The 26,865-nt window shown below is 44.8% G+C and overlaps 2 protein-coding genes across 7 annotated transcripts in view; one reads left to right on the forward strand and one right to left on the reverse strand.

Moving 5' to 3' along the window:
• LOC143796732 (uncharacterized) overlaps nucleotides 1-21,405 on the reverse strand; it is a 612,535-nt gene extending 591,130 nt beyond the window's left edge. Inside the window, exon 1 of the mRNA XM_077281044.1 lies at nucleotides 20,400-21,405. The gene's annotated coding sequence lies outside the window, so the exon portion shown is untranslated. The remainder of the gene's footprint in view (nucleotides 1-20,399) is intronic.
• LONP1 (lon peptidase 1, mitochondrial) overlaps nucleotides 1-26,865 on the forward strand; it is a 701,187-nt gene that overhangs the window by 462,176 nt on the left and 212,146 nt on the right. For all 6 annotated transcript variants that reach the window (XM_077254500.1, XM_077254519.1, XM_077254480.1 and 3 more), the window contains exon 12: nucleotides 26,175-26,297. In XM_077254500.1, coding sequence (XP_077110615.1) covers nucleotides 26,175-26,297 — 123 coding nt within the window. The remainder of the gene's footprint in view (nucleotides 1-26,174; nucleotides 26,298-26,865) is intronic.

Here is a 26,865-nt window from a genome sequence, read left to right on the forward strand (position 1 = left end):
ACCATAGCAAGAACAATCACGAAGTACCAGATCCATAGAAGCAGGAATATACCACACAATACAACACCCAGTGTGCAGACTATGCAAAGAAACCTCAGAACCAGTCCAACACATAGTGGCAGGATACAAAATGCAAGCAGAAACAACATATACCGAACGCCACACCCAAGTAGCAAGAATTGTATGCAGGAACATCTGCACAGCATGTGCGCTAAGTCCCCCTAAGTCCAGAGAAGATGGTGGAGAATGAAAGGGCTAAAATCTTGTGGGACTTCAAAATCTAGCCGGATAAGCAGGTGTTGGCTAACCAACCAGACATTGTGATAGTGATAGATAGATAGATGTATCTATAGATAGATAATACCACGTTCGATGTTTAATAATAAACATAATAAAATGGTACATGAAGATTTAAATAAAGACACATACACACAAAATCTACGTTGGCCAGGGTCAAACTTGCGAGAAACTCGCCCGAGTCTTGCACCTCAGTACATGCAGCCGCATGCTCCGGTCCTGAGTGCAGGTGGCAGTGCCGGGTATTGATGCAAGAGACTCGTGCGAGTTTCTCACAAGAGTGAGCCTGGCCTTAAATGCAATATCTGTTTAATTTATAAAAAAGTTTTTTTTTTAAAAACGACAAGGGCTGCTGCGCAATTTTCTGCACCAGAGAGGGAAAGCCGACGACAAGGGGCCGATGTTAATACCCATAGATCTTCCCAGGCTCTGAATATCAGCCCGCAGCTGTATATTTAGCCGTTACTGGCTATTAAAATAGGGGCACCCCCTCCCCCCAAAAAAACGATGTGGGGTTCCCCAATAATTAATAGCCATAAAAGGGTAATCAGACAGCTGCGGGCTGATATTCATAGCCTAGGTAGGGACCATGGATATTGACTCAGCCCCCCGGGGTGCAAACACCAGCACTCAGCCACCCCAGAAATGGCACTGTAAGATGTGCCAATTCCGGCACTTAGCCTCTCTCTTCCCACTGCCCTGTAGCGGTGGCATATGGGGTAATAGGGAGTTAATGTCACCTTTGAATTGTAAGGTGACATCAATCCGGCTTAGGCTACTTTCACACATCAGGTTTTTCGTTTCAGGCACAATCCGGCTAATTTTATTGAAAAAAAGGATCCGTCGCAAATAGTGAAAAACTGATGCGATTGATCCATTTTTTTGTTGGATCCATTTTTTGTTTTTCACCTGGGAATACAGTGACTTCCTGTTCCGAGGTGAGAGACAGAGAGACTGGATCCGGTCACTGGATTCGGCCATTTATACCTGCGTTTCATGTTTTTGGCCGGATCAGTCGTTGTGCGGTTGTGCCTGATGCATGCAAAAAAACCTGATGTGTGAAAGTAGCCTTAGTAATGGAGAGGCGTCAATAAGAGACCTATCCATTACTAATCCTATAATTGTTAATGAGTTAAATAAACACACACACATATGCAGAATAAAGTATTTTAATGAAATAAAACACAACACACTTTTGCCATCTTTATTTTTCTGCCAATCCATGCGACGCCCTCGATCGCCTGCAAAAAAGAAAAAAATAATAAACCAACACAAATGATCCCTGGTCCAACACAGTCTATTTAATAACGAGTGTCCCACAACGATCTCCCATATAGAGCTGTCACATCAGGAGATGTGAATGCTCTATAGGCCTCCAGTGACACATTGACAGGAGACAATGGCTTCTGCAATGTTATCACTGAGGGTTCAATGGCCTCTCACTTTGTCACTGCTGCGTGAGATTTTTCTCACTCAGCGGTGCTGCAAGTGACAGCATGAACTCTGCACTGAAAGCGGCGGAGGGATACAGTGCGGAAGGATACCTTCCGTCATTGTATTCCGGGGTCCCTGGAGGTCGGTCGCAACTGCCGATGTGACAGCTCACCACAGGAGATCGTAGTGGTACATTCGGTATTACATGGATTAAATTGGATCAGGGAGTATACTGTTGGTTTATTTTTAATTTTTTTACAGTTGATCAAGGGCTACGGGGATTAGCTGTATGGTGAATATATGTTGTATGCACTGTATGTCTATATGTATGTACTGTATATGAGTGTGTGTATGTTTTTTTTTTTTTAATTCTTTGAGAGAATTTTTTGAAAACATAACATAACCGCATCCTGTAGAGTAACCAACAGCGGCTAATCACAGAATAAACAATGAGGATTTGTATTACACGGTTGATCCAGAGGATAACGAATACAGCATTACATCAAGATGAGGAGCATTCGGATCAAACAGCAAGTGAATAGCCAGGTAGAGACCAAAAAAAGAACTGTATAAACAAGGGGGAAAACAGTATTCCAGGAAATAAGAGAAAATGGTTATAGAGAAGTCTCCACAAGACCGAAACCGTATCTTCGGGAGACCTGTAAGAATGAGTCAGACACAAAAGGTGATTAGAGGCAAACATACATCTTGCGAGCAGACCATAAAAGCATAGCAGAATAACTATAAAAGTCATTAGTTGAGGTCGAGCTCCACACCTTGGCTCTAGTGGAGTCTAATGATTGAAGAAGGCTGCCAAGGTTGCCAGGAAAGTAGAAATTTTTCATGTGTGTGTGATTCCCAGCTTGACAATTCTCCCATTCTATAAATATCTTGAAGTTTGTTAATCCACTCATTTAAAAGTGGGGGGGGGGACGCTTGTCTCCAATGAAGTGAAATCGGATACTTTGCCGCTGCCAACAAAACAGGGAGTAAATCATGTTTTTTGGGTTTAAACACGCGTGTAGGTAGCGAGAGTAAAACTTCTTGAGGTAATAGATCCTGTGTAATCAAGCTTAAGCGACGAAGGTATTTATTAATATCTAACCAGTATTTGGAGATAATAGGGCACGTCCAAAAAATATGTGACAGGGAGCCCACCGAATTTGAACACCTCCAACATAGAGGAGAGGAAGTTAAACCCATGTGGCATAATATTTCGGGGGTTCTATACTAGCGTGCTAGAATTTTAAAGGAGTTTTCCTGTAGTGAGATACATCTTGAGAAGCCGTGGGAATTACTCAAAATTTGGTTTGATTCTTGGGGGGACAAAGAAAGCTTTAATTCTGATTCCCATGAAGATAAATAGAGTGGTTTGAACTGAGTGGGTGGACAAATGAGGTTGGCGTACATTTTGGAAATTAGTTTGGAGGGAGGAGATCTAAGGCCTACTAGAAATTCTAGCCAGAGCCACTCAAAGTTAATTTTTTGTACTGATTTGAGTTTGGAAAGTATAAAAGTTACATGGTGCTTTTGTAGAAGGTCGTGGGGTCGTCTCTTGGCATCCCTTGGCCAAGCGTCTATACAGGGGATTTGGTTGGAAAGGAGGTGTGAGATTGGAAGGTTAGGTAACGAGTCCCAAAGGCCAAAAACATCAGTATAATTGGGGTCAGTAAACCAAGGGATGATCTTCAGTGGGATATTATCTAAAAAGTAACAGAGGTACTTTGTTAGGAACTAGAGAGCGTCGAATGGCTAAGGTGTTGTGAGTAATAACGTCGAGTGAGTGAGAGGGCAGAGCACAGGAGGACCATAGAAAGATAACAGCTTTATTACCCAACAGAGTGATTTCGAAGTTAGGAGTTTTAGGATCTATATTAGACTTAACCCGACGTAGCCATCTAGCGAGGTGAATTGCGTGGTAGTAGGTCTTAAAGTTGGGGAGGCCAAGTCCACCTTTATTTTTAGGTAGATAAAGAATTTTAGGGGGAAGTCTGGCTTTTAGATCTCCAAACATAATTTGCAACCAACTTATTCACGGAGGTGAAGAAAGAATTAGGGATAGGGATGGGGACCATATTCATTACATAAACTTTTTTTGGGAGAATGTGGGATTTGATAACATTAACCCTCCCCATCCAGGAAAGATAAGGTAAGTCATAAGATTTGAGTAGAGTTTGTATCTTGGTTAGTAAGGGTAAAAAGTTAAATTTAAAGAGTGAAGTGGGTCTGAAGCGAGATATATCCCTAGGAATTTTAATTTCTCAGGGGGCCAGTTAAAAGGGGTAGTTTAAGAATCTTGTATACTTTAGCTGGAATCGAGATATTCAAAACTTCCAACTTGTTCATGTTGATTTTAAAGTTTGAGACCATACCAAATTAATTAATTAAATTTAAAAGACTAGAGAAGGCTGTTTTGGGTTTCGAGATCAAGAGAAGAAGGTCATCAGCAAACGCAGCTGTCTTAAATTCATATTGGCCCACTGTTAAGCCTCTAATATCCGGGTCTTGCCTAATTTTCTGGATCAAGGTCTCCATCACCAACACGAAAAGGGAAGGGGAGAGAGGGCAGCCCTGTCTAGTTCTTTTTCTAATCCTGAAGGAATTTGAAAATAAACCATTCACTCTGACCTTAGCAGTTGGAGTCGTGTAAAGGGTCATGATAGCCTCTGTGAACGGAGGAGGAAACTCAAATTTTTTTAAGGTGCAAATCAGATAGTGCCAGCTGATTCTATCGAAGGCCTTCTCGGCGTCTGTCGACAGAATGGCAAGGGGGATGCCAGAGCAATTAGCATGAGAAATAGCCAGAAGAGTTTTGATAGAGTTGTCCTTACCCTCTCTTCCTCTAACGAAGCCAACTTGGTCAGGATGTATTAGTGTTTCAAGAACACCATTAATTCTGGCAGCCAGAATCTTTGGCCATAATTTTAGATCGGTATTGAGCAAGGAGATAGGCCTATAATTACTACAGAGACCGCCATATCTGCCCTCCTTGGGAATAACAGTGATATACGCCTCTAGGGATTGAGTAGGAGGACCCTTCCCTTCCAGAAATGAGTTAAATAGGACAACTAGGTGGGGGAGAGAATGTCTGAAAACTTTCTGTAGTAACTCACAGGGAAACCGTCTGGACCTGGAGTTTTGTTATTTGGGATGGTTTGAAGGACGTCTTTAATTTCTTGGATAGTAATTTTAGAGAGAAGAGCTAAGTGATCTTTGGGAGGGACTTTGGGGAGGGAGAGGGGAGCTAAGAAACTGTAAATCCTGTCCTCAGCAGCGGGGCACTCTCTCATAGGTTCAGGTAGGTCTAGATTGTAAAATGATTCATAATATTGTCTAAAAGCTTCAGCAATCTCGTCGGAGCCAGCCACTCTCTTGCCCGCCTCGGTGTGAATATGTTATATAAACGTTCTCTCTTTTTGATTTTTAAGTAATTGGGAGGTAAGCTTGCTGCATTTATTCCCGTGCATATAAAATCTTTGTCTGCAGTGAAAGTACGTCTTTGCGGATTTGGCGTTTAGCAAATCCTTAAGTTTGTTGTGGAGAGAGGCTAGGTCCTGGCAAGAAACCTGAGAGACTGACTTTTTATGTAGGCGTTCTGCTATACTGAGTTGGTGGAGAAGCGACAGGATCTCTTTGTCCCTCTGTTTTTTAGCATAGGAAGCAATAGAAATTACTGTAGTTCCCCTCTAAGGACCACTTTATGGGCTTCCCATATATTAGGGGTGAGTTGGTTTTCAGTGTTGTTTTCAGCAAAATACTGCAATAGTACGGTTTTTATTTTTCCCATATTATCTGGAGAGTCTAGAAGAGATTCGTTTAATCTCCAAGAAAGACCCAAACATAGGCGAGGGAGTCCAAGTTGCAAACTATAGAATGAGAGAAGGGAAGGGGAGAGAGAAAAGGGAAAGGATTTGAATTGCAGAAGAAGTGCAAACAGTAAAATTGCAGACATAGGATAAAGACATTTTGCCTGTAAAACTTTAGTAGGCAAGTAAAAAGAGGAACAGTGCTTTTAATGTTGTGAAATCAAGGTGGGTATTTCTTGGGATCCTGCTTCTTGATTTTAGGGGAAGCGTGTTTCTTCTTCAAAGACCAATCCTGAGGTCTAGATATTGAAGGGAGAGTCCAATTGGTGTAAATCGGCAACCAAGAAGGTAAATCAATCGGAGGGATGCCTAAGGAGTCCCAAGCATTCCGAAGGTCTTCCGGTGAGCGAATGGAAATTTGTCGGCCTCCTAAGTTGATGGCAAGGCCGAAAGGATACAGCCATTTATAGTTCAGATTCTTGGCTCTTAAAACTGACAGAAGGGGTCTAAGAATCCTTCTTTTTGCAAGAGTGGAATGAGCCAGGTCCTGAAAAAGTTGGAGTTGGGAATTGTCATACAGGATTTTGTCCTGTTCTCTGGCACTTGCTAGGATGGCTGCTGTGTCCACATAGCTGAGGAGACCACAGATAACGTCCCTGGGGGGTTCATCCTGCTTTGGTTTAGGTCTCAGAGCTCGATGTACTCTCTCAATAGTGATTGTGGCAGCTCTATCTTGTCCTATGAGATTGGCAAAGATATCTCGTGTTACCTTTTCCAGAGCTTCATGTGTGAAGGACTGAGGGATGCCTCTTATACGGACGTTCTTCCTTCTGCTCCTGTTCTCCTGGTCCTCTGATGCTAGTAAAGCAGCATTGAGGTGATGTTTTTGATTAACTATTTGTTCATTGAGACAGTTAAGAGCATCGACAGTCTCTGTATTGGCAGATTCCAAAGCTTCGACTCTGTGTCCCAGTTGTTGAAGGTCCGAACGCACACGCCAACTCTTCCAAAATGGGCTTCATATTTTGGGCCATTGGGTCAATGGTACCCTCAAACGCCAATTTGTCATGAATCCACACCGCTGCCACCGGTATGTCACGATTCACACCGTGACCGTCACCCCTACGTCATGGATCGGGGTGACTTTAGGCCAACAGACGGCTATCACATGTGCTGGGGGGCTTATCTTAGTTATCCCTCCACTGCTACAATGTGACGAAAAAACACACACAAGGCTATTGACCTCTTAGTTTACAGCAAGGGCTTATTTTAGGTATCCCACTGCTCTTCAATATACCACGAACTGCTGGGATTTATGTATATCCCGCTTACAGTTCCACTTGAAACTTGCAGCTCTCTGGCGCCCCCCTTACCCTCAGGTCAGATTAGGTACTGCACCTAGAGTAACTAGTCGCCAGAAAGGCTGAATGCTATGTACTGGCTATTGGGCACGCTGCAGCGAGGCAATATAAATACTCCCACTCAGGCAGGAACAATAATTATCAACGCCGCAGTCGCTACAACGACACCCAAAGGCCCGCACACGGAATGCTGCCACCAGCTTCGATTAAACGGGTCCGAAGCTAACCCGAAACAATAGCGTAATTCTCTTCAGAAGGCTTAAGGTACGTTTTAGAACAGGAGAACGGAAAATAGTAATTTATATATTTTACTCCGAAAAAGGCAGTGTTTACAAAAGACATATAAAGATGTTACCATATGAGACAATTGAAAATGTACAAGGTAATTATAAAATAAAGGGATTAAATGAGAAAGGTAAAACTCACATGTTCTCAGTCCATTTCAGGCAAAACCATGCTGGTGGGTGGGACCCCAAATGTCCCAGTGCATCAGGAGGTCTGGATAGGAACAGCTCCTCCAGTAAGACACTCTAAGACTCCAGGCTGGGTTAAGAGTAAAGACTTTTAACCTCCAGCCTCGTGACATCACTAAAGGGGTTGAGTTAGGATCGCCCTCCTCCTTCCTCAGCTGTACAGTTTTCTCCAACCATTCTTATGACTGCCATATCTTCGCTGGAGAATCTGGCAGAGTCATAACACACCCCTCATTCAACTTGTATTAAGATTTTCTCTCTATAGATACTAAATTCGGGCTAGTAGAGACACTCGGTTCCAGAGAAATCCGTATTCTGTCCCTGTTTGAACTAGAACCCCGGTTTACCGCCGATGGAGATTCCCAAACTGGACATATTATTTTCCTAGACAAAACCATTGGCCCAATATCTTACTATAACAGAACAAAGAGCCTCATGTTTTAAAAGGGAGAACAGACCAGTTCTAGCTGATTCTAGATGGAGGAGGGATGAGTAAGTTGCCCAAAGCCAGGAATTTACGACTAGAGCAATAAAACCTTTTCTACACATCCACATCTCAGCAAACACAAATACACAGAGAAGGGGTTTTTTTAGCCCACAGCAAAGGTACGAAATCATATTACATTTCATACAATATTGTGACACCTCCCCTTTTTGGTCTGCGCTACGGAGGCAGAACTCCTTGGTATGCCTCCATGCGCACCTCAGTAGGTTCACCCCGGCGGGACAGTCCATCTGCATTTCCATGCTCCCTGCCCGTTTTGTGTTCAATGGTGAAGTCACTGCTGAAGGGCAAGGCTCCAGTGTAGCAACCTGCCGTTGGTTCCACACATGGCGTTTAGGCAGAGCAGAGGGTTGTGGTCAGTCACCACCGTGAAGGCACGGCCGTACAAGTAGGGCTGCAAGCGCTGCAGGGCCCAGACTATGGCCAGGCACTCCTCAATGGTGGAGTAGGCCACTTCCCTCGGCAAAAGTTTCCGGCTCAGGTACAACACGGGGTGCTCTTGATCCTCCGAGTCAACCTGGCTGAGCACAGCACCAAGGCCAAACTCGCTGGCAACAGTCTGTACCAAGAACGGTCGACTGCTGTCGACTGCTTTCAACACAGGGGCGTTGCACAGTGCTGTTTTCAACGCCTGGAAGGCCCCCTCAAAGCCATCGGTCCAGTTGATGATGTGGGGTAGCTTCTTCCTGGTGAGATCCGTCAAGGGTTTTGCCAGGCTACTATAGTGCTGTACAAAGCGCCTATAGTACCCTGCGGTGCCCAGGAAGGACATCACCTGTTTCTTGGTCCTGGGAGTGGACCAGTCCACGATCGCTCCCACTTTCTCAGGCTCTGGCTTTAGGGTGCCTCCGCCTACCCGGTGCCCCAGGTAGTGGACCTCCCTCATGCCCATCTGGCACTTTCCCGGCTTGATAGTCAATCCTACTCCGTGAATTTGCCTGAGCACCTCCTTGAGATGCTGCATGTGTTCCTTCCAGGAGGGACTGAAGATGGCAATGTCATCCAAGTACGCCACGGCGTACTACTCCAGTCCCTGAAGCAGGAGGTTGACCATCCGCTGGAAAGTGGCAGGGGCATTCTTCATGCCGAAGGGCATGACCGTGGACTCGTACAGTCCAAAGGGTGTGATAAAGGCGGACTTCTCCTGCGCCTCGGGGCTCAGGGGGAATCTGCCAGTATCCTCGACTCAGATCCATTATTGTCAGGTATTTTGCGCCAGCTATCTTTTCAAGCAGCTGCTCGATGCGTGGCATTGGGTGCACGTCAGAGGCTGTAATGGCGTTGAGCCCCCTGTAGTCCACACAGAACCGGGTGGTCCGGTCCTTCTTTGGCATGAGAACTACGGGTGAGGCCCACGCTCTCTTTGACCATCGAAACACCCCCACCTGTAACATCTAATCGATCTCCTAGTGCATAACCCGCTGCACCTGGTCCGAGATTCGATAGGGTGTTCGCCGTAGTGGGGCATGATTCCCAGTGTCCACCTCGTGGACTGCTAACTCAGTCCTTCCAGGTCGGTTGGAGAACACGACTCGGAAGGGTTCCAGTGTGGTTTGCAACTGCAACCGCTGTGGTTCAGTTAGCGAGGCGCTTACCTCCATGTCCTCAATGGACCCACCGGCCTTGGCTTGGGCCGGCATGTCCATGAGGGTGTCTTCCTCCCCGTCTTCGGGTAAGCTGCAGACCGGTAGGACAAACGGTTCACGTTCGTGATGAGCCTTCATCATATTGATGTGAAAGGCCTTTCGCCTACCCCGAGCGTGGTCAAGCATGACCACGTAGGTGACCGGGTTGAGCTGTTGTTGGACAACGTACGGGCTCTCCCAGGCTGCCTGAAGCTTATCCGTTGGCACGGGGACCAGCACCCACACCTTTTGACCCACGTGGTAGGTCCGCTCCCGGGCGTTCTGGTCGTACCAGTGCTTCTGGTCAGCCTGAGCCTGCGTCATGTTGTCATGCACCAACTGCGTCAAGGTCTGCATCTTGTCACTGAAACGCATGACATACTCCACTATGGACACTTCAGAAGGGTTCGGCTCCTCTTCCCAGGATTCTCTTACCAACCCAAGGGGTCCCCGGACTCGCCTGCCGTACAGGAGCTCGAAGGGGGAGAACCCCGTCCAGGCCTGCAGAACCTCTCAGTAAGCGAACATCAGGTGTGGGAGGTACCGCTCCCAGTCGCGCCCTTGTGTTTCAACCAGCATGCGTAGCATCTGTTTGAAGGTACCATTGACCCTCAAGATCGCCATACTCTCAAAATCGCATCTCACCACCTGTGCACTTGACCCGCTCCCATCCCACTTCATCCCAAACCTCACCACAGTCTTCATCCCAACCCTAACCCATCTCTTCAACCTATCACTAACAACTGGTGTTTTCCCCTCAAGCTTTAACCCCTTCACCCCCGGAGCTTTTTCCGTTTTCGTTTTTCGCTCCCCTCCTTCGCAGAGCCATAACTTTTTTATTTTTCCGTCAATTTGGCCATGTGAGGGCTTATTTTTTGCGGGACGAGTTGTACTTTTGAACGACATCATTGGTTTTACCATGTCGTGTACTAGAAAACGGGAAAAAAATTCCAAGTGCAGTGAAATTGCAAAAAAAGTGCAATCCCACACTTGTTTTTTGCTTCCCTATTTTGCTAGGTTCACTAAATGCTAAAACTGACCTGCCATTATGATTCTCCAGGTCAGTACGAGTTCATAGACACCTAACATGACTAGGTTATTTTTCACCTAAGTGGTGAAACAAAATTCCAAACTTTGCAAAAAACAAAACAAAACAAAATTGCGCCATTTTCCGATACTCGTAGCGTCTCCATTTTTCGTGATCTGGGGTCAGGTGAGGGCTTATTTTTTGCGTGCCGAGCTGGCATTTTTAATGATAGCATTTTGGTGCAGATACGTTCTTTTGATCGCCCGTTATTGCATTTTAATGCAATGTCGTGGCGACCAAAAAAACGTAAATCTGGCGTTTCGATTTTTTTTCTCATTACTCAGTTTAGCGATCAGGTTAATGCTTTTTTTTTATTGATCGGGCGATTCTGAACGCGGCAATACCAAATATGTGTAGGTTGGGGGTTTTTTTTATTGATTTATTTTGATTGGGGCGAAAGGGGGGTGATTTAAACTTTTATATTTTTTTTATTTTTTTCACATTTTTTTTACTTTTTTTTTTCACTTTTACCATGCTTCTATAGCCTCCATGGGAGGCTAGAAGCAGGCACAGCCCGATCGGCTCTGCTACATAACAGCGATCATCAGATCGCTGTTATGTAGCTAAAATGCAGGTGTGCTGTGAGCGCCGACCACAGGGTGGCGCTCACAGCCACCCTCGATCAGTAACCATAGAGGTCTCCAGGACCTCTATGGTTACAATGTACAAGCATCGCCGACCCCCGATCATGTGACGGGGGTCGGCGATGCGCTCATATCCGGCCGCACGGCCGGATGCGGTAGTTAAATGCCGCTGTCTGCGTTTGACAGCGGCATTTAACTAGTTAATAGCGGCGGGTGATCGCGATTTCACCCGCCGCTATTGATGTGCGCTCACCGCCGGAGCGCACATCAAAGCGGGGGTCCCGACATGTGACGTACTATTCCGTCACATGTCGGGAAGGGGTTAAACATGCTTCCATCACACCTATCCTCAAAAAGCTCTCTCTTGACGCATCCTCTGTATCTAGCTATCGCCCTATGTCACTTCTCCCTTATGGCTCCAAACTACTGTAACAACACGTCTACCTTGAACTGTCCTCCCATCTCTCTTCTTGCTCCTTCTTTGACCGCTTACAATCTGGCTTCCGGTCACACCATTCCACTGAAACTGCCCTAACTAAGGTCACCAATGACCTCTTAACCGCTAAAAGCAAGCGACACTACTCTGTCCTCCTCGACCTGTCGGCTGCCTTTGACACAGTGGACCATTCCCTATTATTACAGACCCTCTCATCCCTTGGCATCACAGACTTGGCCCTATCCTGGATCTCATCATACCTAACAGACCGGACATTCAGCGTCTCCCATTCACACACCACCTCCTCACCTCGCCCCATATCTGTCGGAGTCCCACAAGGTTCAGTCCTTGGGCCCCTGCTCTTCTCCATTTACAGCTTTGGCCTGGGACAGCTCATAGAATCTCATGGCTTTCAGTATCACCTCTATGCTGATGACACACAGATCTACATCTCTGGACCAGATAACACCTCCCTACTAACCAGAATCCCTCAATGTCTGTCCACTATTTCATCCTTCTTCTCCGCTGGATTTCTGAAACTTAACATGGACAAAACAGAATTCATCATCTTTCCCCATCTCACGCGACCCCCCCAACGAACCTATCCAGTACAGTACATGGCTGCCCACTCTCCCCAGTCCCACAAGCTCGCTGCCTCGGGGTAATCCTTGACGCTGATCTCTCCTTCAAACCACATATCCAAGCCCTTTCCACTTCCTGCCGACTTCAACTCAAAAATATTTCACGAATCCGTACATTCCTCAACCAAGAATCTGCAAAAACCCTAGTCCATGCCCTCATCATCTCTCGCCTTGACTACTGCAACCTCCTGCTCTGTGGCCTCCCCTCGAACACTCTCGCACCCCTCCAATCTATTCTAAACTCTGCTGCCCGACTAATCCACCTGTCCCCCCGCTATTCCCCAGCCTTTCCCTTCTGTCAATCCCTTCACTGGCTCCCCATTGCCCAGAGACTCCACTACAAAACCCTAACCATGATGTAGAAAGCCATCCACAACCTGTCTCCTCCATACATCTGTAACCTCGTCTCCCGGTACTTACTACACGCAACCTCCGATCCTCACAAGATCTCCTTCTCTACTCCCCTCTTATCTCCTCTTCCCACAATCGTATACAAGATTTCTCTCGCGTATCACCCCTACTCTGGAACCCTCTACCACAACACATCAGACTCTCGCCTATCATCGAAACCTTCAAAAAGAGCCTGAAGACCCACCTCTTCCGACAAGCCTACAACCTGCAGTAACCACCGATCAACCAAACTGCTGCTTGACCAGCTCTATCCTCACCTACTGTATTCTCACCCATCCCTTGTAGATTGTGAGCCTTCGCGAGCAGGGTCCTCTCTCCTCCTGTACCAGTTATGACTTGTATTGTTTAAGATTATTGTACTTGTTTTTATTATGTATACCCCTCCTCACATGTAAAGCTCCATGGAATAAATGGCGCTATAACAATAAATAATAATAATAATTAATTTTTTCATAAAAGCTCTGGAGATAGGGGCGGGACCATCCATCATGGAGTTGCTATTCGAGTCGTCTCCGATGAGGTCAGTCTCCTCCAGAATATCAAAAGAAGTAGATTTTTTTTTAAAGGATCTTCTTGCCGAAGATTGTGAGTTGTCAGATTTCTTTAGATATTTGTCTAGATTCCCATGCGCATTTTTTTTCTGTTCGTCTGCTGTGGCTTTGTTCGCTATTTTTTCACGTTCTTTCTGTGATTTGACCATTGTGGGTGCTTTTAACGTCAGAGGCTTTTTTTACAACTTGGACATATGTAAAACTGGTTGGTTACACATTATAATGGAAGTTGCCGCGTAGTACCCATGTACATGTGCACTAGGTGCCGCTATAAGAGCATGAGAGAGCAAAAAAAAAAAAGAAATGGAAAAGAAAACGGATATGGCTGCGTTGGTTTTAGAGGCAAAAAATTTTTTTTAAAAATAAAATGAGTCCTGAAGCAGGTGAAAGGCCCAATGTAAGCTCCTTTTATTGCGGCTAATAGGGCGTCCTGAGAATGTCTAACATAGAAAAAACTCAGAAAAAATACATACAATAAGATACGGCCTTCCCAAAACTCTGTCCGATGACCATTGCACACTTAGCAGGATGCAGCAGGCCTCCACTGATACAGGCTAGGAGCGGCACATGTGCAAACTACTTGATAAGAAGAACCACCCCCACCCTCCAAACAATGCAGGGGTTTACTGCCTAGTAGAAAAAATGCACATTGATATAACTCACATAGGACGCCAGTCACACTGATAAGTGTGGTGCATAGTGTCTGGTATGCAACCTATTAATGACACCCCTTGTATTAACAGGCGGGCTGCCCAGCACTATAATAATGCAGCACACAGTGACAGACGCCCCAGAAAAACCTAACCAACATAGAGGCCTGGCCACATCCTGCAAAAAAGGATATGATATAGTGCAAAAAAATGCATGCATATGATAAACACATACAGTATATGAGGTATTGGTTTAATATTTTGGCCAAAATAAAGTGAGCCTGCAACCCAACGTCAAGGGTCCTCATTATATTGCGGGTCCTACCACTAATATCAAAAACAGCTAACAGAGAAAAAACTCTGAAAAAATACATACAATAAGATACGGCCTTCCCAAAACCCTGTCCGATGACAAATGCACACTTAGCAGGATGCAGCAGGCCTCCACTGATACAGGCTAGGAGCGGCACATGTGCAAACTACGTGATAAGAACAACCACCCCCACCCTCCAAACATTGCAGGGGTTGTCTGCCTAGTAGAAAAAATGCACATTGATATAACTCACATAGGACGCCAGTCACACTGAGAATGTCCAGCCCCAGCTCCAGCCAGATAAATAACAGAGGATGTGAGTTGTTTACTTGAGGTAAAAGTAGCACCGCAGGAAGGAGATCGTGTGCTGGCTGGACATAAGAAGAAATCAGCGACAGTATATAGATTATTTATGGAAAGTGCAGAAAATATAAAGGGTTAACGTATTCAAGACCAGCTGTGCTGGATTATCAGGGGTATGCTATAATCTGGGTATGGGGCAGCAGGTGAGAAGGCCTGTGAGAGAAGCAGGGGGTACAGGTGATCCTATCCCCGGCCTCAAGATCAGCAGTCGCAGCGGGCGGTAGCGTACTCAGTTGCAGAGCATAAGTCAAGATGGCGCCGGCCGCGGCGGGAAATAGTTCCAATTCCCGCGTGTCTCCACACCGCGACTCCCGAGCGGCGATCAAGCCTGGGGCCGCAGACGAGGATCTAGCCCCACGTCCAACCGCCAAGCGTGCCACCCACACCGGAGCGCGTCCCAGGGCGGCAGCACACGGGGAGCGCGAGCGCAGGCGGCCACTTCCAGCAAGGCCCAGTACCGCTGGAGCCGAGGGGGTGACAGGAGAGGTAAGCGGCGGGGCAAAGAGGGAGAGAGGGGGAGCGTATCCAGATCCGGGAACGACTATGCCTCCACAGGGCCTCCGTCCGCCGTATATGCTGGGGCCAAGATGGCGCTCACCCCCTCACGCGGCACCACGCTGCAGCTCAAATTCCTAGGCGGAGGTTGCACAGAAATAGGGGCACCGCTGGTATAAGGTCTCCTCAGGAGAAGTGTTGCAGTCCTGATCTTATAAAAGATCAGCAAAAACAGGCTCCGGTGAGGAGTAAAAGGCCTTTGAAGACTGGGTTGAGCAGGAGCTCCTGATGTTTGTAACTGATCTCTTCAGCAGTCAGGCCACACCCCGTTTTTTTTTTGTTTTTTTTAACACTTGAACACAGTAGACAGATGATGGGATTACTGCTGTCCCATCATCCGGCTACCTGTCACTGTAGCAGGTATGACAAGCTGGATGGCCAAACAAATGCTAGGAATGGCCCAAAAGTAATAGTAATGAAAAATATAACTTTTAACCATGTCAAAGGAGTTGAAAAGAAAAGTCTTGAGTCAGGAAAAGAAGGGCTCAATTCTGGCTTTACTTGCAGAGGAATACAGTGAGCATCATGTTGCCTCCATCCTTAAAATTTTGAAGACACCAGGCTATTACAACAAGGTCAAGCAGCAGACATTGGGGACCACAAAGCTACAGACCAGCAGAGGGTGAAAAAGACTCTCCACTGACCGGGCTGACCGTCATCTTATTCGAATGTCACTCAGCAGCCACCGGATGACGTCAAGTAACCTACAAAAGGAATGGCAAATGGCAGCTGGGGTGAAGTGCACTGCAAGAACAGTTCGTAACAGGCTCCTAGAGGGTGGCATCAAGTCATGTAAAGCTAGAAAAAAGCCTTTCATCAATGAGAAGCAAAGGATAGCCAGGCTGAAGTTTGCCCAAGACCATAAGGATTGGACCATCTTCTCTGATGAGTCTAATTTTCAGCTTTGCCTAACACCTGGTCGTCTAATGGCTAGACAGAGACTTGGAGAGGCGTACAAGCCACAATGTCTTGCACCCAGTGTGAAATTTGGTGGAGGATCGGTGATGATCTGGGGATGCTTCAGCAAGGCTGGAATTGGGCATGTTAATCTTTGCGAAGGACGTATAAATCAAGCTGCATACAAAGTTATTCTTGAAAAACACTTGCTTCCTTCTGCTCAGGCAATGTTCCCCAACTCTGAGGACTGTTTTTTCCAGCAGGACAATGCCCCATGCCACACAGCTAGGTCAATCAATGTGTGGATGAACAAGCACCATATAAAGATCCTGTCATGGCCAGCCCAATCTCCAGACCTGAACCCCTTTGAAAACCTCTGGAATGTAATCAAGAGGAAGATGGATAGTCACAAGCCATCAAACAAAGAAGAACTGCTTAATTTTTTATGCCAGGAGTGGTGTAAGGTCACCCAAAAGCAGTTTGCAAGACTGGTGGAAAGTCCTCAGAGTTGGGGAATATTGCCTGAGCAGAAGGAATCAACTTTTTCCAGGATAACCTTGTATGGGTCTTGATTCATACACTGTTTGCAAAGAACAACCTGCCCAATTCCAGCCTTGCTGCTTTACATGACTTGAGTCCTGCCTCTAGGAGCCTGTTACTAGCTGTTCTTGCTGTGCACTTCACCCCAGCTGCCATTTGTCATTCCTTTTGTAGGTCACTTCATGTCATCCTGTGGTTACTGAGTGACATTTGAATAAGATGACTGTCATCCTGATCAGTGGAGAGTAATTTTTGCCCTCTGTCGGTCTGTAGCTTTCTTGTCCCCAATGTCTGCTGCTTGACCTTGTTTTAATGGACTGCCATCTTCGAAATTTTAAGGATGGAGGCAACATGACGCTCACTGTATCCCTCTGCTAGTAAAACAAGAATTGAGCCCTTCTTTTCCTCACTCAAGACTTTTCTTTTCAACTCCTTTGGCATGGTTAAAAGATATTTTTTCATTCCTATTACTTTTGGGATATTACTAGAACTTGACTAGCCATCCAGCTTGTCCTATTGCAAGAGGATTGCAATAGGACACAGCAGTGTTTTTTTTTGTACTTTCCCTCGTTAAATAAGATTTGGTTCAAGTGATCACCAAATCAGAAGCACATTAACCCCTTAATCCCATATGACGTACTATCCCGTCGAGGTGACCTGGGACTTAATTCCCAGTGACTGGATAGTACGTCATATGCGATCGGCCGCACTCACGGGGGGAGCACGGCCGGGTGTCAGCTGACTATCGCAGCTGACATCCGGCACTATGTGCCAGGAACGGTCACGGACCGCTCCTGGCACATTAACCCCCGGAACACTGCGATGTGTTCCGGTATCCATGGAAGCATCGCGCAGGGAGGGGGCTACCTGCGTGCTTCCCTGAGACCCTCGGAGCAACGCGAGTCTCCTACCTCCTCCCTGCAGGCCCCGGATCCAATATGGCCGCGGAGCTGCTGGCGGGTCCTGCAGGGAGGTGGCTTGCAAGTCCCTGCTCAGGGTAAGCGCTTGCAAGCCTACAGCAGTGCACGTCAGATCACTGATCTGCACAGTGCTCTGCAAAGTGTCAGATCAGCGATCTGACCCTATAACATGATGTCCACCGTGGGGCAACGTTGTAAAGTAAAAAAAAAAAATATTTATACATATTAACATGTATAAAAAATTCCTAAATAAAGAAAATAAATATATATATTGTTCCCATAAATACATTTCTGTATCTAAAAAAAAATAAACAATAAAAGTACACATATTTAGTATTGCCGCGTCCGTAACGAACCAATCTATAAAACTGTCCCGCTAGTTAACCCCTTCAGTGAACACCGTAAAAAAAGAGGCAAAAAGCAACACTTTATTATCATACCGCCGAACAAAAAGTAGAATAACACGCAATCAAAAATACAGATATAAATAACCATGGTACCGCTGAAAACGTCATCTTGTCCTGCAAAAAACGAGCCGCCATACAGCATCATCAGCAAAAAAATAAAAGTTATAGTCCTCAGAATAAAGCGATGCAAAAATATTTTTTTTTTCTATAACATAGTTTTTATCGTATAAAAGCGCCAAAACATAAAAAAATATATAAATGAGGTATCGATGTAATCGTACTGACCCGAAGAATAAAACTGCTTTATCGATTTTACCAAACGTGGTGAATACCTGGTTTTTGGTCATTCTGCCTCACAAAAATCAGAATAAAAAGCGATCAAAAAATTTCATGTGCCCGAAAATGGTACCAATAAAAACGTCAACTTGTCCTGCAAAAAAAACAAGACCTCACATGACTCTGTGGACCAAAATATGGAAAAATTATAGCTCTCAAAATGTGGAGACGCAAAAACTTTTTTTTGCAATAAATGCATCCTTTAGTGTGTGACAGCTGCCAATAATAAAAATCTGCTAAAAAAAACACGCTATAAAAGTAAATCAAACCCCCCTTCATCACCCCCTTAGTTAGGGAAAAATAATAAAATAAAAAAATGTATTTATTTCCATTTTCCCGTTAGGGTTGGGGTTAGGGTTGGGGCTAGGGCTACAGTTAGAGTTGGGGTTAGGGTTGGGGCTAAAGATAGGGTTAGGGCTGGGGCTAAAGTTAGGGTTAAGGTTTGGATTACATTTACAGTTGGGATTAGGGTTAGGGGTGTGTCAGGGTTAGGGGTGTGGTTAGGGTTACCGTTGGGATTAGGGTTAGGGGTGTGTTGGAGTTTGGGGTGTGGTTAGGGTTGGGATTAGGGTTAGGGGTGTGTTGGGGTTAGGGGTGTGGTTGGGGTTAGGGGTGTGGTTGGGATTAGGGTTGTGGTTGGGATTAGGGTTAGGGGCATGTTCGTGTTAGGGGTGTGGTTAGGGTTATGGTTAAAGTTGGGATTAGGGTTAGTGGTGTGTTTGGGTTAGGGTTTCAGTTAGAATTGTGGGTTTCCACTGTTTAGGCACATCAGGGGCTCTCCAAACGCAACATGGTGTCCCATCTCAATTCCAGTCAATTTTACATTGAAACGTCAAACTGCGTTCCTTCCCTTCCGAGCTCTGCCAAACAGTGGTTTACCCCCACATATGGGGTGTCGGCGTACTCAGGACAAATTGTACAACAACTTTTGGTGTCCATTTTCTCATGTTACCCTTGGTAAAATAAAACAAATTGTAGCTGAAGTACATTTTTTGTGAAGAAAAAGTTAAATGTTCATTTTTTTTTTAAACATTCCAAAAATTCCTGTGAAACACCTGAAGGGTTAATAAACTTCTTGAATGTGGTTTTGAGCACCTTGAGGGGTGCAGTTTTTAGAATGGTGTCACACTTGGTTATTTTCTATCATATAGACCCCTAAGAATGACTTCAAATGTGATGTGGTCCCTAAAAAAAAAATGCTTTTGTAAAAATTAGAAATTGCTGGTCAACTTTTAACCCTTATAACTCCCTAACAAAAAAAAATTTTGGTTCCAAAATTGTGCTGATATAAAGTAAACATGTGGGAAATTTTACTTAAGTATTTTGTGTGACAGATCTCTGTGATTTAAGGGCATAATTCAAAAATGTCATAAATTCAAAGTTGGAAATTTTCGCCAAATTTCCATTTTTTTCATAAATAAACGCAGGTAATATCAAAGAAATTTTACCACTATCATGAAGTACAATATGTCACGAGAAAACAATGTCAATATCATCAGGATCCGTTGAAGTGTTCCAGAGCTATAACCTCATAAAGGGACAGTGGACAGAATTGTAAAAATTGGCCTGGTCATTAACGTGCAAACCACCATTGGGGCTTAAGGGGTTAAGTAGAATGAGGTGTACTCTGGTTGGAATGCAACTGACACTGGAATGGCATGGCTGTCAGACATGTAGAGAAGCTGATTTTTATGAAACTGTGCAGTGGTCTCTTAATTTTTGCCAGAGCTGTACGAGGAAGCAGCATCTTTAATTCCTTATGTTAATAACAATCCGTTTGAAATGTACTTTCGTTTACAATGCCAAACAAATTAATTGTACATGAGGGTAAAATTGTGGTCTCTCGCTATAAAAAAAATAAATAATAATTATCAGATTATAACTCTGGAACGCTTCCACGTATCCCACGGATATTGAGATAGTATTTTTTTTTTTTTTATCTTGACATATTGTACTTCATGATGGTGATTAAAATTTATGTGATATGACTTGCGTTTATTTATGAAAAAGACATTTGGCAAAAAAATAAAATTTTCAAGTTTATAATATTTGTGCCCTTAAATCAGAGCGTTACACTACCATCCAAAAGTTTATGGTCACTTAGAAATTTACTTATTTTTGAAAGAAAAGCACAGTTTTTTCAATGAAGCGAACATTAAATGATTCAGAAATACACTCTATACATTGATAATGTGGTAAATAACTACCGTATATACTCGAGTATAAGCCGACCCGAGTATAAGCCGACCCCCCTAATTTTGCCACAAAAAACTGGGAAAACTTATTGACTTGAGTATAAGCCTAGGGTGGAAAATGCAGCAGGTACCGGTGAATTTCAAAATTAAAAATAGATACTCCATACCGTTCATTATGGCCCCATAGATGCTCCACATAAAGCTGTGCCACATATAATGCTCTGCACCGTTCATTATGGCCCCATAGATGCTCCACATAAAGCTGTGCCATATATACAATGCTCTGCACCATTGCCCCATAGATACTCCACATAAAGCTGTGCCATATATACAATGCTCTGCACCGTTGCCCCATAGCTGTGCCATATATATAATGCTCTGCACCGTTGCCCCATAGCTGTGCCATATATATAATGCTCTGCACTGTTGCCCCGTAGCTGTGCCATATAGTGCTCTGCACCGTTATTGCCCCATAGCTGTGCCATATAGTGCTCTGCACCGTCCATTATTGCCCCATAGCTGTGCCATATAGTGCTCTGCACCATTGCCCCATAGCTGTGCCATATAGTGCTCTGCACCATTGCCCCATAGCTGTGCCATATAGTGCTCTGCACCATTGCCCCATAGCTGTGCCATATAGTGCTCTGCACCATTGCCCCATAGATAGCTGTGCCATATAGTGCTCTGCACCGTTGCCCCATAGCTGTGCCATATAGTGCTCTGCACCATTGCCCCATAGCTGTGCCATATAGTGCTCTGCACCGTTGCCCCATAGCTGTGCCATATAGTGCTCTGCACCATTGCCCCATAGCTGTGCCATATAGTGCTCTGCACCATTGCCCCATAGATAGCTGTGCCATATAGTGCTCTGCACCGTTGCCCCATAGCTGTGCCATATAGTGCTCTGCACCGTTGCCCCATAGCTGTGCCATATAGTGCTCTGCACCATTGCCCCATAGCTGTGCCATATAGTGCTCTGCACCGTTGCCCCATAGCTGTGCCATATAGTGCTCTGCACCTTTGCCCCATAGCTGTGCCATATAGTGCTCTGCACCATTGCCCCATAGCTGTGCCATATAGTGCTCTGCACCGTTGCCCCATAGCTGTGCCATATAGTGCTCTGCACCGTTGCCCCATAGCTCTGCCATATAGTGCTCTGCACCGTTGCCCCATAGCTGTGCCATATAGTGCTCTGCACCATTGCCCCATAGCTGTGCCATATAGTGCTCTGCACCGTTGCCCCATAGCTGTGCCATATAGTGCTCTGCACCGTTGCCCCATAGCTCTGCCATATAGTGCTCTGCACCGTTGCCCCATAGCTGTGCCATATAGTGCTCTGCACCATTGCCCCATAGCTGTGCCATATAGTGCTCTGCACCGTTGCCCCATAGCTGTGCCATATAGTGCTCTGCACCGTCCATTATTGCCCCATAGCTGTTGCTGCTGCTGCAATAAAAAAAAAAAAAAACATACTCACCTGTCTTGCTTGCAGCTCCTCGGCGCCATCTTCCCGGCGTCTCTCTCCGCACTGACTGATCAGGCAGAGGGCGGCGCGCACACTATATGCGTCATCGCGCCCTCTGCCTGAACAGTCAGAGCGGAGAGACGCCGGGAAGATGGCGCGACGCCCGGCGTGTGGAACGAGGACAGGTGAATATGTCATACTTACCTGCTCCCGGCGTCCCGCTCCTTCCCCCGGACAGCTGGTCTTCGGTGCCGCAGCCTCTTTCTCTATCAGCGGTCACCGGCACCGCTTCATTAGAGAAATGAATAGTCGGCTCCGCCCCTATGGGAGGTGGAGCCGCCTATTCATTTCTCTAATGAGCGGTCCCACGTGACCGCTCAGGGGAAGAGGCTGCGGCACCGAAGACAGTGTGACGTGCAGGGGGAGCGCCAGGATTGCCGGGACTAGGTAAGTATATGACAGTGCTCACCCGCCGACCCCACCACCGATCATGACTCGAGTATAAGCCGAGAGGGGCACTTTCAGCCCAAAAATTTGGGCTGAAAATCTCGGCTTATACTCGAGTATATACGGTATTATAGCTGCACACGTCTGGTTTGTAATGCAATATCTTCATAGGTGTATAGTGGCCCATTTCCAACAGCCATCACTCCAGTGTTCTTATGGTATTTTGTGTTTGCTAACTGTGTAAGAAGGCTAATGGATGGTTAGAATACCCTTGAGAACCCTTGTGCAAGTATGTTACTACAGCTGAAAACAGTTTGGCTTTTTAGAGAACCTATAAATCTGACCTGCCTTTGAGCTAGTTGAGAATCTGGGGCATTACATTTGTTGGTTCCATTAAACTCTCAAAATGGCCAGAAAAAAAGAACTTTCATGTGAAACTCGACAGTCTGTTCTTGTTCTTAGAAATAAATGCTATTCCATGTGAGAAATTGCTAAGTAACTCCTACAACGGTGTGTACAACTCCCTTCAGAGGGGAGCACAAACAGGCTCCAACCAGAGTAGAAAGAAAAGTGGGAGGCTTCGCTGCACAACTGAGTAATAAGACAAGCACATAAAAGACTGTAGTTTGAGAAATCAACGCCTCACAGGTCCTCAACTGGCAGCTTCATTAAATAGTACACGCAAAACGCCATTGTCAACGTCTACAGTGAAGAGGCGACGCCGGGATGCTGGGCCTTCAGTGCAGAGTGGCTAAGAAAAAGCCATAGCTGAGACTGGCTAATAAAGGGAAAAGATTAATATGGGCAAAAGAACACAGACATTGGAAGATTGGAAAAATGTGTTATGGACAGACAAATCCAAGTTTGAGGTGTTTGGATGACGCAGAACAACTGAAAAGATGCTGGAAGAGTGCCTGACGCCATCTGTCAAGCATGGTGGAGGTAATGTGATGGTCTGGGGTTGCTCTGGTGCTGGTAAAATGAGGGATTTTACTCCATTTTGCAACCCCATGGAAAACACAAAATTGTCTGGGTGACCCTAGTGTATACTCGTGTATAAGTCGACCCGAGTATAAGCCTACCGTATTTTTCGTACCATAAGACACACTTTTTTTCCTCAAAATTTGGGAGGAAAGAGTGGGTGCGTCTTATGGTCTGAATGTAGCATGTGGAGGGGGGCAGCGGCGGAGTGGGATCGCAGGAGGAAAATATCGCCGCTACAGGAATCCTTCACTGGGGAAACCATATTGTGCCGATTCTTAAAGTGAGGTGAATAGGGCTGGACTGGCCATCTGGCAAATGTCGGAAGGGCCTGTCGGATCATGGGCTGCCTTCTCTGCTATGTTGTTAACAGAATCGGTGTTCTCAAGATACCCATACTGTTAACAGTTGTGATGGAGCACAAAGTCGCTGACTCCGTCACTTACCCCAGCAGCCCACAGGTGTCATTAAAAGTATTGGTCTTGTAGTAAATCTTGCTTTCCTCCATCCAGGAGGATTTACATCAGTGCAATCGTGGATACTATATTTTTTTGTTAGGAAGTTATCAGTGTTAAAAGTTGACCAGCGATTTCTCATTTTTCCAATAAAATGTATAAAACCATATTTTTACAGACCACATCAAGTTTGAAGTCACTTAGAGGGTCCCATGTAACAGAAAATACCCAAAATTGATACCATTCGAAAACCTGCACCCCTCACGGTGTTCAAAGCCACATTCAAGAAGTTTATCAACCCTTAAGTTGCTTCATGAGAATTGAAGCAACGTTTAAGGAAAAAAATGAATAAAATTTGTTGTGCAATTTCTCCTAAGTATGCAGATACCCCACTGTTTGGGCGCACGGCAGGGATCGGAAGGGATGGGGAACCGTTTGACTTTCTGAGCGCAAAATTGTCTGAAATCAAGCGCAAACACCATGTTGCGTTTGGAGAACCCCTGATGTGCCTAAACAGCGGAAACCCCCCACAAGTGACCCCATTTTTGGAAACTACATCCCTCAAGGATTTTATCCAGGAGTATAGTGAGCATTTTGAACCCACAGTTACAGTTGTGCTCAAAAGTTTACATACCCCTGAAGAATTTTTGCTTTCTTGGCCCTTTTTACGAGAATATGCATGAGAACTCCAGAACTTTTTCTCCACTCATGGTTAGTGGTTGGGGGAAGCCATTTATTGTCAGACTACTGTGCTTTATCTTTTTAAATCATAATGACAACCCAAAACATCCAATTGACCCTGATCAAAATTTAACATACCCTGGTGATTTTGGCCTGATAACATGCACAGAAGTTGACACAAATGGGTTTGAATGGCTACTAAAGGTAGCATACTCATCTGTGTCATGTTTGCTTGTAATCCGTGTGTGCATGAAAGCTGAGTGAGTTTCTAGGATCCAGATAGACTCTTTCATCCAGCCACTGACGTTTCTGTATTGTGAGTTATGGGGAAAGCAAAAGAATTGTCAACTGATCTACAGGAAAAGGTAGTTGAACTGTATAAAACGGGAAAGGGATACAAAAAAATATCCAAGGAATTGATAATGCCAGTCAGCATCATTCAAACCGGAATATTTACAACTAGCACACTCCAATAGATGTGATGCAAAAGGGGTTGTTTAATGTGCATACAGTTGTCACAAACGTTTCGGTCTGCAATGGACCTTCATCAGTGTGCTAAATGTAACGGGAGTGGTACAAATGGTAGAACCCCAGTAGGAATTAGTTAATTTGCATCAAAATTGTAGGGAGTTTACTGAGAAAATATACTGAGACCAGTGTTGAATGGCAGGTCAGTCCGACTGGCGGGAGAGGAAGAAGCACGAGAGCTATGCGGTGTCCACCGCAAGTAGAGTGTCCTCCCTCTTTTGAATGGCTTTCTAGTACACTTCTCGGTGTTCTGTCATTATTGAAGTTGGAAGCCTTGTTTATATTTTTAGTCAGCACTATTTATTAATTAATCTATTAAAAGTTATATTTAATCCCCACATTCTCACAGCAAGTAACCTAAAACAAGCTGTGTGACCCATAGCCAAAGGGGAAGAGAAAAATTCTACAGGTGCAAAGCTCAATCTAAAAAAAAAACGTACGGTAGGTACAAACTTGGGAACTTGCTGCCTGTCAGTGCTCTACTGATATGAGATAATTGGGTGGTATGTGCTACATCTTGTCTGGAAAAGCTATCAGGATGTGATTGATTCAGTTGCTACGTGATTGGCTTAATGTGGTATAATCCTTGAGTTGACCTTCATGATTTTGAACATTTTTTATTCTCCATCAATTGGTTACTGCACTACATAGCAACCATTCATATGAATGGTTACCCATATTTTGCCAAGCCACATTGTATGCCAGAGTATTAGTTGCTAGTGCAGAGCTACTCTTCGTTCTGGCTTATAGAGTAGTAACCAAAGCTTGGATACCTCACTTTGTCCATATGTTCCAATGGGTTGTCTCCATGAGACAATTCCTTTAACATTATCACAAGTTTGTTTGCTTTAAAGGGTTAGAATTGTGCTAACAAAAAAAACAACTCCTCTTCATATACAATTTGGGTAAAAAGATTGTGTTGTCCCCCTTGCTAAGACAGAGCAGAGAGCTGCAGCAGAGAGAGTAATGGCTATTGCTATGTATTTTATGAATGCATTAGGGCTACTAAATAATATGGAACATATCTATAGAATCGTATACATATTTCAAAGTAGAAAATAAAAAGTACTCTAGAACAGTGGGATTTTAATAAGAGTAAAAACTTGCCACTTTTCACCTGGGGACATGTCCTTTTTAACGATTGCTAGAGAATGGATGGAATACATCATGAGAGGTTTTTCCTAAGCTTGTTTTTGTACATCATAAAATGCAATATTTCTTTTCTGATAGGTCGACAAACTTGGACGTGGATATCAAGGCGATCCATCTTCTGCTCTGCTGGAACTCCTAGATCCAGAACAGAATTCAAACTTCTTAGATCACTATTTGGATGTTCCTGTAGACTTATCTAAAGTATGTAAAGTGTTAATGTGTATTGGAGTGTGTATTGCGATCTAAATAGTCATTCTTAGCATTTCTATAGTAGTAATCCAGAAAACTGATTGAGAGGCCTTATTTTTTTCTATAGCAGAGGAATGCTATAATCTTCAATAAAAAGTAAAGGCAACCTGTCACTCCATTCATTATGTCCAAATCATAGAATTAGAGGCTGGCTTGCGTGATTGCAGCCAGGTATTTTTTTCTCTGAAGCGTGGGAGCTTTTCAGAGAAAACATAGTTTGAAGATCTTAGACCGCTAAGACCATAGGAAAATGTGTACCGTATTTTTGAGACTATAAGACGCTTCGGACCATAAGACGCACCTAGGTTTTAGAGGAGGAAATTAGGGGAAAAATATTGAAGCAAAAAAATGGTCAATTCTGTACTTAATATCCCCTATCCTGGTATATGGTCCCCTCATCCCCATCCTGATACACATGGCCCCTCATCCCTATCCTGGTATGCATGTCCCCCTCATCCCTATCCTGGTATGCTTGACCCTATCCTTTTTCTGGTATGATTGGCCTCATACCTGTCCTGGT

This window comes from Ranitomeya variabilis, chromosome 1 (assembly GCF_051348905.1).
Source record: "Ranitomeya variabilis isolate aRanVar5 chromosome 1, aRanVar5.hap1, whole genome shotgun sequence".
Classification (NCBI taxonomy): Eukaryota; Metazoa; Chordata; class Amphibia; order Anura; family Dendrobatidae; genus Ranitomeya; species Ranitomeya variabilis.